This window comes from Cibotium barometz, chromosome 44 (assembly GCF_041138505.1).
Source record: "Cibotium barometz isolate CiBa-2024 chromosome 44, ASM4113850v1, whole genome shotgun sequence".
NCBI lineage: Eukaryota > Viridiplantae > Streptophyta > Polypodiopsida > Cyatheales > Cibotiaceae > Cibotium > Cibotium barometz.
In genome coordinates this window covers 11,937,916-11,954,714 of record NC_141089.1, presented here as the reverse complement: position 1 = coordinate 11,954,714, position 16,799 = coordinate 11,937,916, and the positions used below count along the sequence as shown (strand labels likewise).

Genomic DNA, 16,799 nt, shown 5'->3' with positions numbered 1-16,799 from the left:
CTTCGACATGGCGAAAACGGCATGTAAACAAACCATTGGCAGTTCCATATATATGCTAGTGAAACGGACAACTGCCAAAGATAACAACACAAGAGCAAGGCACTGACATTCGAGGGAAAGAAAAACAAACAATTCACAAAGAGCCGAAAAGAAAACCATGCGCAGGGAATTCTATACCAAAACCGACAAGCCAACGTGCGGAAGCAATGGACCTCCATAGCATTGAGCATACGCAACGAGCCCATATCCAGAGAGCTCTAGACGAAAGTTGACGGCCATGTAGCAAGATCCGACGCTTCTCCAAGCCTCCTCAGACAATAACCATGGCGAACAACACGAACCACCGACGTGAAAAGAACATGCAAATGACGTGACCATGACGACAAAGAGATAGTTGCCATAAGTGAACCAGAACCATAGTCTTGAATAGAAATAATAACCCCTCTGTAATTAACAGTCTTGAATAGAAATAATAACCCCCCTCCGTAATTAATTAATGGACGAGAAAAAACATTATTTTCGCACATATTTCACTCACTTGAAGAGGTAGATGTAAGGCATGTTGTGGCCAATGCATCCCTAACCATACCACCTTAGTTTGAGAATATTAAAGCAGCCTTTCAGCCTCTTCAAACAAGATCACTTAGGGGTTGAACAACGAACATGGTGCTCTGCGCTTCTGCAGAAGCAATCGCAGCAGGTGGTGCTACCGTTGCTGCGTCAAGGAAGTCGCTCGGCTTACCCAAAAAGTCACATCTTCGCCCTTCATTCACTTTCTCGCCAGCAGCTGCGAGTTCTCCACACCTTCATCTCTCTCAAGGAAGGCGTTTCCCGAGCATTTTTGCAACGCTAGCGGAAAAAACAGTGGCCGCCTCCACCTCTGATTCGGTAGGGTTGGTTATTTTTTTTGGGGGGTTTTTTGCCCTTTTGGGTTCTACAAATATTTCAATTTATCTATTCCATATAAACAATTTGATCTGTTTTTCTCAATGGTTTCCAGGACTCTAGCAGGAATATCTTGAACCTGTTCTCTGTAGCAGACGATGACCTGGAACTCTCCGACCTGACTGCGATATCACCCTTGGATGGGCGGTATGCAAATCAAGTGAAGAAGCTAAGAGCAGCTCTCAGTGAGTTTGGTTTGATCCGCTATCGAGTACTGGTTGAGGTACGGTCATGTTTTTATGCGACCTTGCTGATGTTATCTTTCATTCTTCCAAGAAATGGAGAGACACACCCGTGTACATTTTAGACAACATTCCCTGCTCATGCGATGGGTGGGGAGTTGGACGGGCAAGATTCCTGAGTTTCGCGAGTTTAGCAATCCACTTTTATGACTTCAAACTTTAAGAGAGAGAGAGAGAGAGAGAGAGAGAGAGAGAGAGAGAGTACACTGTATGGGGTCCCGAATTACCCACTGAAGGCCCCCTATGTCATGTGCACAGATGCCCATGGACAAGTTCCTCTTCTAGTCCAGAAGAGGCAACCAGGAAAAGGACCATTAGAACCAGAAAATGGAGCACAGAGAGCTGTTGGCAGTGTGGACTGGAGCAGGGCTTGGAGAGCAAGAGGAAAAGCCTGTCGGCTGTACCACAAGGGGGTCGGCTGTACCAGAGGTGGAGGCGGCTGAACCAAGTTGAAGGGGGGCTGCAGGCGCATCATCGAAAACAAGCATTTAATGACCAGTCGGCTGAATTAAATAGACTTTAATGAATTTATGATTGGCCAGCAGTCGGCCAGCATAAGGGGGGGGGTCCAAGACCCATATAAAAGGGCTCAAGTGCTCATCTTTTATCTCATTCTCTCCCACTAGGGGATTGGATCATTAGAGGTCCCATAGGGGACAGATTTTAGGGTTAACAACCTTTTTATGAAGGCAGCCCATGGCTGCAAAGATATGTACCTTTTTGTACCATAGTATATACTGAAATTCCAGCACTTCACTCTCTCTCTCTCTCTCTCTCTACTCTCTCTCTACCTGCGTTTTTGCATCAGATGGTGCGTTTTTTGCATCAGAAGGTTTCCAAGAGTGTTTAGGGCTGAAAGAAGACTACCCAGAGCTTCCGCGCGTTACATTGGTATCAGAGCATCAGGCTCAGCAAAGCTAAACACTGATTCAGTCCCAGATGATGGTGTACAGGTCCAAGGTACAGGAAAGTACACGGAGTCGAAGCCCAAGGCGGGAACACAGATCGGGAAGAACTCCCAGGAGGTTTGTTGGTGGTGTTCCACAGTGCCAGATGGGGATGGCAGTTCCGTGAGCCAGATAGGTTCTAAGGGAACGGTCCCAAGGGAGGTTGATCCTCCAAGGGTGATGTGAGAGTGCCAGACTCAGTTCCAGGAACGAAGACCAAGACGGTGTTCAAAGTCAGGGCACGAATGGATTGTGGACTAGAGGAAGACCCGATGCATAGATCTTCATCAGAGACAGAGTGGTTTGGAGAACAGACTGGATTTTCAGAGAAAAAGGTTTGCCAGGGATGGAAGATGACAGAGGGATTTCGGGACAGGATTGGGATGATGACAGTCATCCAAGAGCAGGTTGGAATCCCGTCGTCAAGTTTAGCAGAGGGGGATGTCATGTGCACAGATGCCCATGGACAAGTTCCTTAGCTAGTCCAGAAGAGGCAACCAGGAAAAGGACCATTAGAACCAGAAAATGGAGCACAGAGAGCTGTTGGCAGTGTAGACTGGAGCAAGGCTTGGAGAGCAAGAGGAAAAGCCTGTCGGCTGTACCACAAGGGGGTCGGCTGTACCAGAGGTGGAGGCGGCTGAACCAAGTTGAAGGGGGGCTGCAGGCGCATCATCGAAAACAAGCATTTAATGACCAGTCGGCTGAATTAAATAGACTTTAATGAATTTATGACTGGCCAGCAGTCGGCCAGCATAAAGGGGGGGGGTCCAAGACCCATATAAAAGGGCTCAAGTGCTCATCTTTTATCTCATTCTCTCCCACTAGGGGACTGGATCATTAGAGGTCCCATAGGGGACAGATTTTAGGGTTAACAACCTTTTTATGAAGGCAGCCCATGGCTGCAAAGATATGTACCTTTTTGTACCATAGTATATACTGAAATTCCAGCACTTCACTCTCTCTCTCTCTCTACCTGCGTTTTTGCATCAGATGGTGCGTTTTTTGCATCAGAAGGTTTCCAAGAGTGTTTAGGGTTGAAAGAAGACTACCCAGAGCTTCCGCGCATTACACCCTATCCCGTTACCGGAATAGTATTTGCTTTATTACTTTGAAGAGATTGACTTTGGATTGACGATAAGCCAAATGCAAGATCTCGGAGGACCAAGAGTCGGACTGAACTGTACACGGTTGTAGAAGCACCAATGATGACCAATCTCGAGCCTATGCACTCTTCCCAATGGAATGAGGGAAGGCTGCAAATATGAGGCTGAGAGAAGGGGCTGATTGGGATTGTTCTAGGTTGTGTATGTATGCTGAAAATGAATGAATGAATGCGTTTTACCTTCATCGATAGAGCTGTAGCAAAACGATGATGTGTGTGTATGCTGAAAACTGTATGTGTGCTGAAAACGCAAGGTACTGAAGTGCTCCTATTGTCTGAATGTTGTAGATGCTGCGTTTTGATGATGGATGGCTGAACGCTTGATGCGTTGATGCTCCTTGTGCTTTGGACTGAAAACGCTGAGAGCTGATGTGATCTAGGATTGAATGCTTCAATCGCTTATGCTCCTTGTGCTGAAGGCTCCAACGTTTGACTCCAAGTAATGATGATATGGAATGAGTGATGCAATGCTAAGCTATTTATACGAGCTTTTGATGCTGGTTGGCTAGCTACAGAGTTGGCCGACTGCATCATTATTGCTGCACGACTAGAATAATGTGGTAAATGCTGTAAAATGGTAATTAAATACTAATAAATATGAAAAAAATAATGAAATAACGTTGAATAATATTTTGATGCTTCTGCAATGGTCTATGTGGTCTTATGTGCCTGTGGGATGAATGATATGCAAAATGCAACCATGAGCTAATGCAAACCCTAAGGCTTCTATGAATTCTATATGCATGAATGATTCTCTCTAAGTGGGTTAAGGGACTTCGATTAATTGACTGACTATCTAAGGATGAGGAATGACCTACATAGCTCGTGCTTGACATATTTTGGACTAAGGACTACAATGGGGTTACGACGTACGATAATTATCATCCTAAAGGGTACTAATACTGTACAATGTTGCACTGATGATGATGAGCCATCTTGTCACCATGCACTACAGTGCAGAGTACATGTGACATTCCCTCCTGCTTAGCTTGGCGGCAGGTTCATGGCTTCCAAGTAGTCTGCCAACAACTGGGGATACTCTTGAAAGAACTCCTCGTCTAGCCAAACGGCTTCGTGGGTATCTTGATCCTGGAACTTCGTAGAGAACTGACATATTCATCGATCGAAACCATGCTTCTAACGATGAAGAAGGATCTGCCCAGGCTCACTGACTTCTGCTTCGTCTACCACATCTGGTTGCTGTTCATTTGAAACATCAAACACTTCTGGTCCAACATATGGTTTTAGCCAAGAAACATGGAAAACATTATGCATCATCTAACTGTTATGCAACTTTAACTTCATGGAGACATCACTTATCTTTTTAACTATTGGAAAAGGTCCAAAATTACGGAAAGAAAGTTTGAGACAACGTTTGTCCACTTGTTTCAATCTCTGTTTCATGATGTGCAGATAGGCTCAATCCCCTTCCTTGAAGTGGATATCTCGTCTAGACTTATTTGCTTGTCTGCTATAAGCTTCCTGGGCTTTGGTCAAGCGGTCTTTAACTGACTCAATGATTTCGGAAAATGCTAAATCTCGTCAAAAGAGAAGAGAAACGGCCACCAAAGGTTGCTTCATATGGAGTCCAACTGACAGTGGATGAATGAGTATCATTCGAGATAGCTTGGACCAATGGAAGATAATGTTTCCATTTGGACTGCTGGTCATGAAAATATGACTTGAGAACATCAAAGGTCAACTGATTATAGATTTCTGTCTGGCCGTGTGTCTGTGGATGGAACGCACTAGACAATTGTAACTTGGTTTCAAAGTTTTTGAATAATGTCCTCCAAAAATGCGAGTTAAACTTGGAATCCTTGTTTGATGTAACGATGCTAGGCAAATCACAAATGGGATATCAATGTTTGAGAAAAAGACGGGCTATGTCCTTAGCTGTGGTCGTATGCTTGCATGAGATGAGTATGCAAAAGTTACAGAAGCGATCCACAATGGTGAAACATTGAGTATTACGGGATTCGGTGGATGCGAGTAGAGGTCCTACAAAGTCCATAGAAATGTCGATAAAAGGTTGAAGTAACTGAGCTTTCTTTGTATGTGTAACCTTAACTTTTTGACAAATCTTAGAGGCTTGAACATGTGAATATACATCACACCTCATTTTTAGCCAATAAAAGGGCCATTCTAATTTCTCGAGGGTATTGTTGATACCTCTATGTCCTCCAACTAAGGAGACATAGGCATCACGGAGAAGAGCTGCTCGCTTTTCCCGAATGATATAGAGGTGGTTCTTGAAGAAGTGGTTCTTGAAGAACAACCAACCGTTCTGCATTGAATAATGGCGAGGCTCAGAAATGAGAGCTAAATTGTATTGAGTACCAAACTCAGGGGAGTCGACATATTGGTCTTTCATGCTATCTAAGTCTTTTCTTGTGATTTCGAGAATGGTAGACTCCTGCACTGCTTGGATGCTGGCCTTTCGAGTAAGAGCATATGCAATTGGGTTATGCTTACCAGGGATGTACTTGATCATTCCTCCAAATTGTTGGAAGAGCTAACTCCATCTGGCTTGCTGATCACTCCACTGGGCACTTGGCATGGTTTGAAGCCACTTAAGTGCTTGGTGGTGTGTTTTGACCGTGAAAACCTAACCTTAAAGGAAAGGCTTCCAATGTTTGAGCGTTGTGATCACACCCAAAAGCTCTTTGTCATGAAACGAATAATTCTTTTCGGCGACATCCAACTTTCTACTGTAGTAGGCTACGGGTCTATTGTCTCGCTGGAGAACTACACCTATGGCTACATTGTTGGCATTGGTAATGACTTCAAAAGGTTCATCCTAAGATGCTAACTTCAAAACAGGCGCTTCTGAGGCAGCTTTCTGGAGTGCACTGAATGCATTAAGCGCCTTGCCTGTGACTCTGACTTTTTGTTTACGAGTCTTCACCCCCTTGAGTAAGTCGGTGATGAGAGGTGCTGCAAGATTGGAAAATTGGTGAACATGGGAGCTATGGGCTTGACCAAGACCTACGAAAGAACGGATCTCTTGGGCAGTTTGAGAGATGTCCCAATCCAAGAGCTCTTGAACCTTTGAGGGGTCTAATCGAATCCCATCGGAACAGATGATATAGCCCAAGTATTGAACCTCTTTAACACCGAAGATAGACTTTTTGGCATTTATGTAGAGCCCATTATCTCGCAAAAGTTGCAAGACTTTCTCCACATCTTTCTCATGCTGCTTCGCAGTGGTGGCTGAGAATACAAGTATGTCATCAAGAAAGATGAAGACACACTTACCAATGAGGACTGTGAAAATCCTGGACATAAGGTTGCGGGTGCATTGGTAAGCCCAAAAGGTATGACTACGAACTCGTGATGGTTTACAGGTTGCGGAAGGCCTTGTATGGTCTTAAGCAGCCCCCAGGGCTTGGAATCAGAAGATTGATTCCTTCTTTCTACGGACAAGATTTCAGAGATCAATTGCAGATCCTAACTTGTATCTCTCTTGGGAACGCAGTTTGGTCACGTTGATTATCCTTTATGTGGATGATCTCATTATCACTGGCGGTCATGTGGAGCACATAGCATTGATGAAGGCTGTTTTTTTCCCATTTTTCCATGTATTTTTTACTGTTGTGGGGCTGCTGTTTGCTGGCTGACCTGGGCTGTACCTGGCCGACTGCATGATTGCAGTCGTGGGCATGTCCAGCAGCCTGTCGGCTGACTTTTTCCTGGCCGACCAGCATAGATGGGTGGTATAAATACCACCCATGGTCCCCCACACTTTTTTGTACCGGATCTTGTGTATAGAGCAGAGTTTATACAGCTTCTCTCTCCCTCTCTCTTGTGCGTTTTGTTCTCTACCGCAGTTGTCTCTTATTTCCGCTGTGCATTTTGACAGTTGTAGGCGGGTGTAGCCTGAAGATGTCTGTGATGGTGCTGTGAGAAGCATCTTGCTGGCTCCGACTCCTTGGGGGCTGTCTCCACATGACCTCTCGATGGCAACAAAGATCTAGTAGGTACAGACCCAAGCATCTCTGATGCTCCTACTGCATAACTTGTGAGAGGGGGCTAACTCCATGTTGAAAAAGACAATGGAATCACCCTTGAATCTCATACATATAGTGCTCTTCAGTCTCCACCTCTCTGGTCGTGCATACCCGTAGCTCCCAAGGAATGCCCTTTGGTCTATGAGTAACAAGATGCAACTATTGCGTTTATAGACTAGCTGAGTGGTGGACACCACATAGACACTCGTCACCTCCTCCTTTCCAGAGGTAGGGAAGCACAAACTAGCATGCAAACCAGAAGACACCCATGAACAAGAGTGTTGTGAGAGCGAGGCTAGCATCCAAAGGGACCCATCTTGGGATATTTGGGAGACTCACAGCAGCACGAGACGATGGAGGTATTGTTCTACTTTGTGGGTGACACAGTATAGAACGAGTCTTGAAAAAAGTGCTAACTAGGGCGTACACATTTCAAACCCCTTTGACAGAAACTTGAGAGATTTTTGTATTTGGACCCATGAAAGAAGAGACCATCAGGTGCCTATGTAACCCTTTGGTCTTGACTCTTGATGGAGAGTGAGTGCACCATTGTAGTAGAGGAGGACCAGATTAAAACTCTAAGCTTCATGGAAATTTGTATTTGGCTCCATTTTCAATTTGTTTCATTTGACCTTGTATTTTATTTGTAGTATAATGATAGGGATTGTTTGGACATTTTCCACTACATTTTTGTTGTGCTCATGGGCCATCCTTGACACTTCTTAGATGTTAATTCATCTCTCTCTCTCTCTCTCTCTCTCTCTCTCTCTCTCGTACATTGGGTCTTTGGTAGACGAGTGTGTCTCTCTCTCTCTCTCTCTCTCTCTAAGACATACAGCTCTCACTTCTCCATGTTTTCTTTTTAACTATGCATTTTACTGAAATATAGATTTGCCAAACTTTGCAGGTGAAGTGGCTGTTGAAGCTATCAGAAATACCTGAAGTTACAGAGGTGCCTTTGTTCAGCAAGGATGCAAGATCATTTTTAGAGAGTATTACTACAGGCTTCAGCTTGGCTGATGGGCTTGCAGTTAAGGGTGTTGAAAGAGTTACGAACCATGATGTGAAGGCTGTTGAGTACGTTCTGAAGGACAAATGCCGTTCACATCCTGAACTAGAAAAGGTTGTGTTTTGCCACTTATCATTTGAAAGAGTCTCAACATTGTTTTTTTTTTTTGGGTATTTGTCATAACTAATTGATTTTGTCAGGGATGCTGAGCTAATGGGTTCTATTTGTTTTGGCACTATAGGTATTGGAATTCGTACATTTTGCATGTACATCAGAAGACATTAACAATCTAGCACACGGATTGATGTTGCAGCATGCTATGCGCACAACAATTCTTCCAGCTATGGAGCAAGTTATTGAGTCCCTTCGGTCTCTTTCTCATGAATATGCTGATGTAGCAATGCTATCCCGTACACATGGCCAGGTGGATAATTCTAGTATGGAAGGCAATATGAATCTTGGTCAGCATTGGGTTTTGAGTGATGACTGATAAATTGCCCATTAATCATTTTGTTAGTTATAATTGCCCATTTGTGTCTTAAATGCTTTTTCATTCTGATAATTTCAGTGAGGCTTCAATGCGCTGTTGCTGTGACTAACCTGCTGTGGAATGTGCATAAAGGCAATCGTGGTTTTTTGTAACATGTCATGGCACATTATCCGTGAGTTCTGATGTGGCAGACCTAGGGGTTGCATCAACTTGAAGGAGGCACATGCAAACTGCTTGCAAGAGACCTTAAGAACTGGTTTTTTGTTGAAAATAAAATGAGCAAGATGCCTCACAAGGGTTTACAGTTTTCCATCTGCAGCTCTTGACATGTGAGGGCTGCAGCAAGTAAGGTGAAAAATGCAGGCTATAAGGGAGAGGGAGGGGTCACCACAATCTGCCCATCGCTGCACTGGCTGGCTGCTTTCAAGTTTCAATACGATTGTGAGGAGGATAGCCTATACTATTTAGACTTCTTTACCTTGGCTATAGTCAAGGAGGAAAGAGGGAGAGAGCAGGCTAGCCTTTGCTCATCTCTCACTCATGAGTTCTAAAGGATAGCCTATACTATTTAGACTTCTTTACCTTGGCTATAGTCAAGGAGGAAAGAGGGAGAGAGCAGGCTAGCCTTTGCTCATCTCTCACTCATGAGTTCTAAAGGATAAGTAAGACCTGCAGGCCTGCCTTCTCTGTACATCCATGTGCTATCTTTTTACAAGTGCATGATTCATCCAATGTTTTTGTACATCCCGTCTCTAGCTGCAGCAGCTGCCTCTGCACCTGGTGGCTGTTTCTACAGACCAAACACCTGTATAGTTACATGTGCTTGGTGCATGATTAGTAATCATATAAAGTCTTATCATGTGCCTTAATGATGGGAACAAAAAGAAGAATTGTGTTTGGACATCTATTATTGAAAAGAGCAGCTCATGAGCTAAAAATGCGGTGCAATGTTGGATGAAGTGCGTTTTTGTGGTTTTCGTTGATACTGTACGCAGTCTTTAATAAATGCCAACTTGTTAGGATTTTTGGTGCATGTCTGCAGCCTGCTTCACCGACTACCCTTGGAAAAGAGATGGCGAATTTCTGCTATAGATTGCAGCAACAATGGCTTCAGGTTTCTAGTATCAAGTTCCGAGGGAAGATTGCAGGTGCTGTCGGAAATTACAATGCCCATGTTGTCGCATATCCTGATGTAAAGTGGGAAAGTGTAGCCGAAGCATTTGTCTCATCCCTAGGCTTGGATTTCAATCCTTATGTTACTCAAGTATGTGCTCACCCTTATCTCTGTAATTGAAGAGGCCAGATATTTGAATTGGAGCTTGGGATGTGTTTTTTTGTGGAGTGTTTATGTATTTAGTTAGTTATAGGCAATAGGCATTGCATAAGCGTAGGCTGGGGGGGACTTCAACCCAGGTTCCTACCCTGGAAGCCAAAACCCCATTGCTAGTCTAGTGAGGTGCTTTTTGTGCTGAAGTCTTTTGGGTACTTGCCAGATTGAGCCACATGACTATATTGCAGAGCTTTTCGATGCTATTTCACGCTTCAACAATATCGTTCTTGCTTTTGATCGGGATGTCTGGAGTTACATCTCAATAGGATACTTTAAGCAGGTACATGTGCACAATTTTCCACTCTTTTCAGGTATTAAGGGTATACCGCACAACCATGGATGACTCTATTAATGGTATGGTGGGCAAGGAGTCTGTGCATGCATTGTCTGATAGGTCTTTAGGTAGGTCTTGCAGCCTGTACTAATTCTGGCTTTTAGCTGGTTTCTTAGCAACTTAACCGGCCTTGACAAGAATTGAAACTGTTTCTAATGAGTTCATCTTGGGCTGGAATTTCGACCATGCAGCGGATAAAAGACGGTGAAGTGGGATCTTCAACCATGCCTCACAAAGTGAACCCTATCGATTTTGAGAATAGTGAGGGCAACCTTGGGCTTGCCAATGCTATTGCATCGCACTTGAGTTCCAAGCTTCCTATCTCACGCTGGCAGGTAAATTCTTGGTGTTAGCAAGCTCCTATGGTCATACTCGAAACTGTCTTTTGCACAATACTTTTGTATGACATATCATATTACAGCGTGACTTGACAGACTCAACGGTTCTTCGAAACCTTGGCTTGGCTCTTGCATACTCACTGATTGCATACAAGAGTACCCTAAGAGGAATCAGCAAGCTTCAGGTAGCTTTTAAAAAGTTGTTACTTGAATATCTGAATTGCAGAATATTATCTTGTGTATTAGGTCCATTGCACAATATATACCTCTTTTAATGTGTGTGTGTGTGTGTGTGAGAGAGAGAGAGAGAGAGAGAGAGAGAGAGAGAGTTGTATTAACGTCTTCAAAAGGCCAAAATGACCTATGAGACCAAAATGTTACATCATGTCCATGGAATACATCATCATGGTATTAAGGTAAAACTAAAAGAAAATATCCTTGAAAAAACAAAGAGCCTCAAGCTCTCGCATCAGCTAAAAATATCTCGCATTGGGCGCTGCAACATGGTACCCAATGTAGCAAAGCTGAGCCAGCGGGAGAAAGTCCTTCGGTGGTGGGAAATGATGGCTCTGATCCTCCAGAAGTGATGTGAGGGCGGCGGCCACTATGTTGGGGGTGTCAAGCTTTGCATAGCTCGGTGGCGTCACTCCTCTCGGCCAGGCTCCTGCATCAGCCTGGAGGTCAGGGGGAGTGGGTGGATATGCTCTCGGTGCTCTAGTCTGTGCTGGTCCTCAGGCAAGTGCAAGTGATCTGGGCGGCAGTAGGGATTCCCTGTGTCTACGGAGCTCCAGAAGAAGGAGCCCCAGGCATCTTTGTTCTGGAAAATCCACGATCCTAGAGAGTGGTCCAAATCCCTCTTGGAAGAGGCAGTGGAACCTCTCCCTAATCTCATAGTTTACTGGGCATCTGCATATATAATTAGCCTCTGTCTCAGCCTTTGTTGGGCAAAGCTGGCATGTCATGTCCTTTGGTGCAGTTGCTCTCGGCCCATATCTGGTTGTCTCCACTCTCAACTGGTGGGATGAGGTGCGGATCTGTCCAATTGCACATCGCACCCCAAATAAGAGATGTGTATCCATGTATTAAAGCCCCCAAGGGTTATGAGACCAAAAAGTAGTACAATGAATCCATGCCTCCACAACACAGATCGTAGGGCTGTAGTAATCTCTCACTTGGGATGGGAGCTCTCCAGTTGGGAACGTCTGGCTCTCAGAATGGGTCTAGCCCTCTTTGTGGTGATCCCCCTCGTGTGGTGGGGCCGGAGGATCATGGCAACCTCTGAAGTGGACAGGGGTGCACCAAAAAATCTGTAATGGAAATCTGAGAAGGGTCTTGCTAGCTTTATCTCTTGGGGGCTGCATCAACATGACTTCTATGTGACGGTGAATACATGCCCAAACATCTCTGTTCCTCATATTGCTTAACATGGGAGAGTGTCACATGCACTCTGCACTCAGTGCATGGTGACAAACTGGCTCATCATCAGCAGTGCAACATTTGTACATTTTTAGAACCCAGTAGGATGATATTTGTCGTATGCCGTGACCCCATTGTACATCCTCAGTCCAGGATAAGTCAGGCACGAGCTATGTAGGTCATTCCTCAGCCTTAGCGGGTCAGTGAGTCAGTCAAGTCCCTTAACCCACTTGGAGAGAATCATTCATGCATGTAGAGTCAGTAGAAGCCTTAGGGTTTGCATCAGAAAGCACTCTGCATCCTGCATAATATGCATTCATATGCCTGTGCATCATTTAGAACATCCGAGAAGCCTTAGGGAATTTACTAGGATTTATCTGGTATTTTTTTCATATTTTATGGTATTTATTTAGCATTTATTGTCATTTATAAACATAAACTTTATTAAATAAATGACCAGCCAACTTGACCAGCCCCTAGTTAGTATAAATAGGCTTGCATAGGGCTTAGTTCAGCATTCACTCTTCAGAAGCCAGACGCCTCTCATCCTCAGCCTTAGGAGCATCCACGCCTGCAGCCATAGACTCATCCAGCCCCTTGGAGCTTCTGCGTTTGCTTCTCCAGTCCCTTGAGAACCTGCGTTTCTGCTTCAGTCAGCCCTCGGAGTCCGACGCAGCAGTACAGCCTCCCTTGTACTCCAACGCAGCAGATTCAGCAGTGCCATACAGCAGTACAGTCCCTACAGACCATAGGCGCAGCCTTTCAGTACTTCCACAGACCCCAATTCAGCATATACCTCTGCGTTTTCTGCATATATCATAGCCTGCTTGTGTCCAGTTCCCTGCAGCCCTGCGTTTGCAGATCTGCAACAGTACAGCAGTGCGTTTCAGTCTACAGTCTGCGTTTTCAGTCTAGCAACAGTTCTACAGCAGTTTACCTTGTGTATTCAGCCCTACAGCAGTGCCTCCGCCCTCTGTGCATCTTCCATACATGCAACAATCATCTGGTGAAGGTAACATATCATTCATAAGCATTTACAGCATAGGTACATAGCTTAGAACAGTCCACCGCAGTCCTTTCTCAGCCTCGAGTGTTCAGCCCTTCCTCATGCCCTTGGGAAGAGTGCATAGGCTCGAGATCAGTTCATCGAGGTGTTTCTACAGCTGTGTACAGTTCAGCCAGGCTTCCGAGCCTTCGAGATCTTGCGTTTGGCTTATTTACAGTCCACAGTCATTCTCTCTAAAGTAATAAAGCAAATACTATCTCGTTATCGAGATAGGGGGCCCTTTAGTGGGTAATTTGGGACCCAATCTGGTGTACAGTTCTCATATATCTCTCTCTCATCTCTTTAAAGTTTGAAGTATTTAAGTGGATTGCTAAACTCACGGAACTCAGGATACAGAAGACGGTGAGCGTTTGTGTGACAGGATCTTTCAATACAAAGACTTCTGCTGCATATTACAGAAAGGGGTCCGAATACGTCTCTTCCAGATCTCTTAGTAGGGTGGGCATCCAAACAAGTAGTGCTCCTTGTCCTCCACCTCCGCAGTAGGGCGGGCATCCGAACAAGTAGTGCTCCTTGTCCTCCACCTACTCAGTGGTGCATACTCTGCATATGTGTGCATCTTGTGGAATGCCATCTGCTCTACCAGACTCAATCCTAAGATGGTGAAAAAATACTCTTGAACTGACCAATCGCTATCCGCATGGCATGTGACATGTGCCCCGTGGGCTCTCAATGAATCTGTCCTTTCAAAGTTACTGAGAGGGGGTGGTTAGAAACATTAAGGGCATCACATACAACACGTGTTTGGTACAAGATAAGGTATGTAAGGTATGGTGCCTTTTTTTCTATACAAAGTAAAAAATATAAAATATGCTATGTACAAAAAAAAAAAAGCGCATAGAGGATACCATGGTGCTGTATGGAGAATACCATGCTGCAAGGAGAAGCATACACGGGCTGGATGGTGGCATACAGGCTGTCCCAATAAGCTCCAGTACAAAATGGGCTTTAAAAAAAAAGCAGCAGCTTTTGCATTCCTTTTGTTGTACAGAATGTTTTATACAGTATCCAAAGTATGGTATAGATCGGGGCTTCCATACAGGTACAGGATGCAATAATGTTCTCTGTCTGTGCGCGTGCATTAAAGGACAGGACTCCTAATATTCTGATAGTTACAGGTGGATCAAGCACGTATAAGAAACGACCTATCCGAAACTTGGGAGGTTCTGGCTGAGCCTATTCAGACGGTCGGTGTTACACCTTTTGAAGCTTTTGTCTTGCAATTGTTTCTCAGCCACAGGAGTAGTTAGAGGAGTGGTTGATGTTGTAAGAGAATGCTGTTTCTGCAGGTGATGCGGAAATATGGTATTCCAGAACCTTATGAAAAGCTCAAGGCTCTTACCCGAGGTAATGCAATTGTTAAAGAGGATTTGCAACAGTTCATAACCTCCTTGGAGCTGCCTCCAGATGTCAAAACTGACTTGTTGCAACTAAGTCCCGAAACGTACGTAGGAGTTGCAGCTGATCTTGCCAGGAGGGTTTAACTGTTTTTGTACCCAATCACAAGCTGCCAAGGGGTGCCCCTTGATAATAAATCTTCATTTGGTCATTACGGCTGATGCAAAACTACACGGAATGTACAGTTGTACTTCCATAGAGCCTTTGCCAAATCAGTGTCATGTCTCGGGTGCTTGCTGCCTGAATTGGTATGGGTTGAATAAGTTGAGTCTCTGTTCTTAGCAGCATACATCAACTGTACGTCTAAATTGCTGTTGGCATGGATGACCCATCTTGAATACATATATCACATACCTTGAGCAAATCAAAGCACTTCTAACATAAATTTTTATTCTGTATGGCCACCCTTTTTTCACCTTCACAACAATTAATTACTGCCTGGAAGATGCTGTCACCAAGGAGAATATGACGCTTCCTGCTATAAGCATCTAGCTTCTAGTCCTCAATAAGCAAGTTTCTAGTCCTCAATAAGCAAGCCTTGCTAATGATTTATGAAAACTAGTTAAGCGGTTTACAGAGCGATGGCTGTGTTTTGTGATTTTTAACTCACTAAGATGCAAAGATAATATATTGTGCATGTGCTGGTTGAGCATCAAAGATGCATCAATTATAGATTGAAAGATTAGTCTCTTGATTTTTTTTTCTGGAATTCTTGGTCATGTTATATCCAAGCCACTTGAGATCTTAGAAAGAGGCAAGTACCGAAGCATTGGAGGTTGCCTTGCCTTTTTTCAACACCTGTGCAGCTGCATACAATGATTTGATATTGTGGATTCAGAAAACTGCACATGGGTAGGTGCGGTTAAATGCACTTGAGGTTCACATAGATATGGTGTCGACGATCTCGGAATAGTTTGTTGGTATGATTGTCAATTGTGTTCATGATGCTCCCCCCCTCTCCTCTCTCTCTCTCATAGTTGACCCTTAGCTTTTTATTTTTATTTTCAATGTTCGCACTTATGCGCACTTGTGCCTAAGTGCACTCCGAAGTGGATTGTAATGATTGTGATGTCATGTCTTTTGGTCCCATATGCCTTCAAGGCATTCCGCGGACGTTAATATGACTTTCTTTCTTTCTTTCTTTCTGTCTCTCAACAGACACGGGCAAGCCTTTCATAGAGATTTCTCTTGTTGTATATCATAGGCTGTTATTCTTAAAGATTTAAACTCTTCATAGGGATTTTTTCTTATGCATTAATATGACCATTTCTCGTATAAGAATTCTGTGGTGATTGTCTTTTTAAAGAATGGATTATCATATGTGGTTATTGTCATAGGGATTTTTCCTTATGCATTAATATGACCATTTCTCGTATAAGAATTCTGTGTCGATTATCTTTTTAAAGAATGGATTATCATGTGGTTATTGTCATAGGGATTTTTCCTTGTGCATTAATATGACCACTTCTCATATAAGAATTCTGTGCTGATTGTCTTTTTAAAGAATGGATTATCATATTTGTCTAATACATTTTATCCAAGATGGGTGTTACTATCTCGTTCTTATGGATGAATGCTAGTGAGTGGTAATAGCTGGAGCATAATATGGTGTTTGCAAAGCAATCACTCAAATTGTATTTAGGTTTTCCAAAATCCTCTATTATGGTAGGACATGGGACCAAAATTTGTTGAACCTAAAGTTAGGTTTTAATTGTAAGATCATATCATTTCTTTTAGGGGGATTTGTATAATCTACACACATCCGCACCCATATGTTCCTTGTAGCCGTTAAAGTTTGGTTACTTGGATTCTTATTATGTATAACTTTAATTTAGTGACCTATCTTTTTCATATGACAACTTCCGAGCATAATGATCTAAAGGACTTAGGTTATTGGGATGATCTAAAGGTTTTCACACCAATTGTCAAAGCCTTCTTATACCTTCTATTACTAGGCTAGAGGTACACCATGTTGTACATGCATCGGCAACATGTAATTCTACTTTGTCCAATTTGAGTCTAAATGAATAGAAGCTATTCTTGGATTAAGATATGCAAGATAAATGTGAGGCTATTAACATCTGGAGCCAAATGCTCAAGAAGCTAGATGTA

General features: G+C 43.7%; 1 protein-coding gene across 1 annotated transcript; it reads left to right on the top strand.

Annotated features, from left to right (window-relative positions):
* Positions 1–531: 531 nt before the first annotated feature.
* On the top strand, positions 532–15,051 carry LOC147612966 (uncharacterized). Its single transcript, XM_086782241.1, has 10 exons — positions 532–888; positions 1,001–1,168; positions 8,214–8,429; positions 8,557–8,739; positions 9,848–10,069; positions 10,299–10,415; positions 10,661–10,804; positions 10,891–10,992; positions 14,408–14,476; positions 14,579–15,051. The coding sequence occupies exons 1-10, from the start codon at positions 664–666 to the stop codon at positions 14,771–14,773; spliced, it is 1,641 nt and encodes a 546-aa protein (XP_086638367.1). The 5' UTR covers positions 532–663; the 3' UTR covers positions 14,774–15,051.
* Positions 15,052–16,799: the final 1,748 nt, after the last annotated feature.

Excerpts from the sequence above, each read along its gene's own strand:
- LOC147612966 (XM_086782241.1), top strand. The coding sequence starts at position 664 with ATGGTGCTCTGCGCTTCTGCAGAAGCAATCGCAGCAGGTGGTGCTACC. Across the intron at positions 1,169-8,213 it reads GCTATCGAGTACTGGTTGAG|GTGAAGTGGCTGTTGAAGCT; the intron begins GTACGGTCATGT and ends CAAACTTTGCAG. Across the intron at positions 8,740-9,847 it reads TATCCCGTACACATGGCCAG|CCTGCTTCACCGACTACCCT; the intron begins GTGGATAATTCT and ends GCATGTCTGCAG.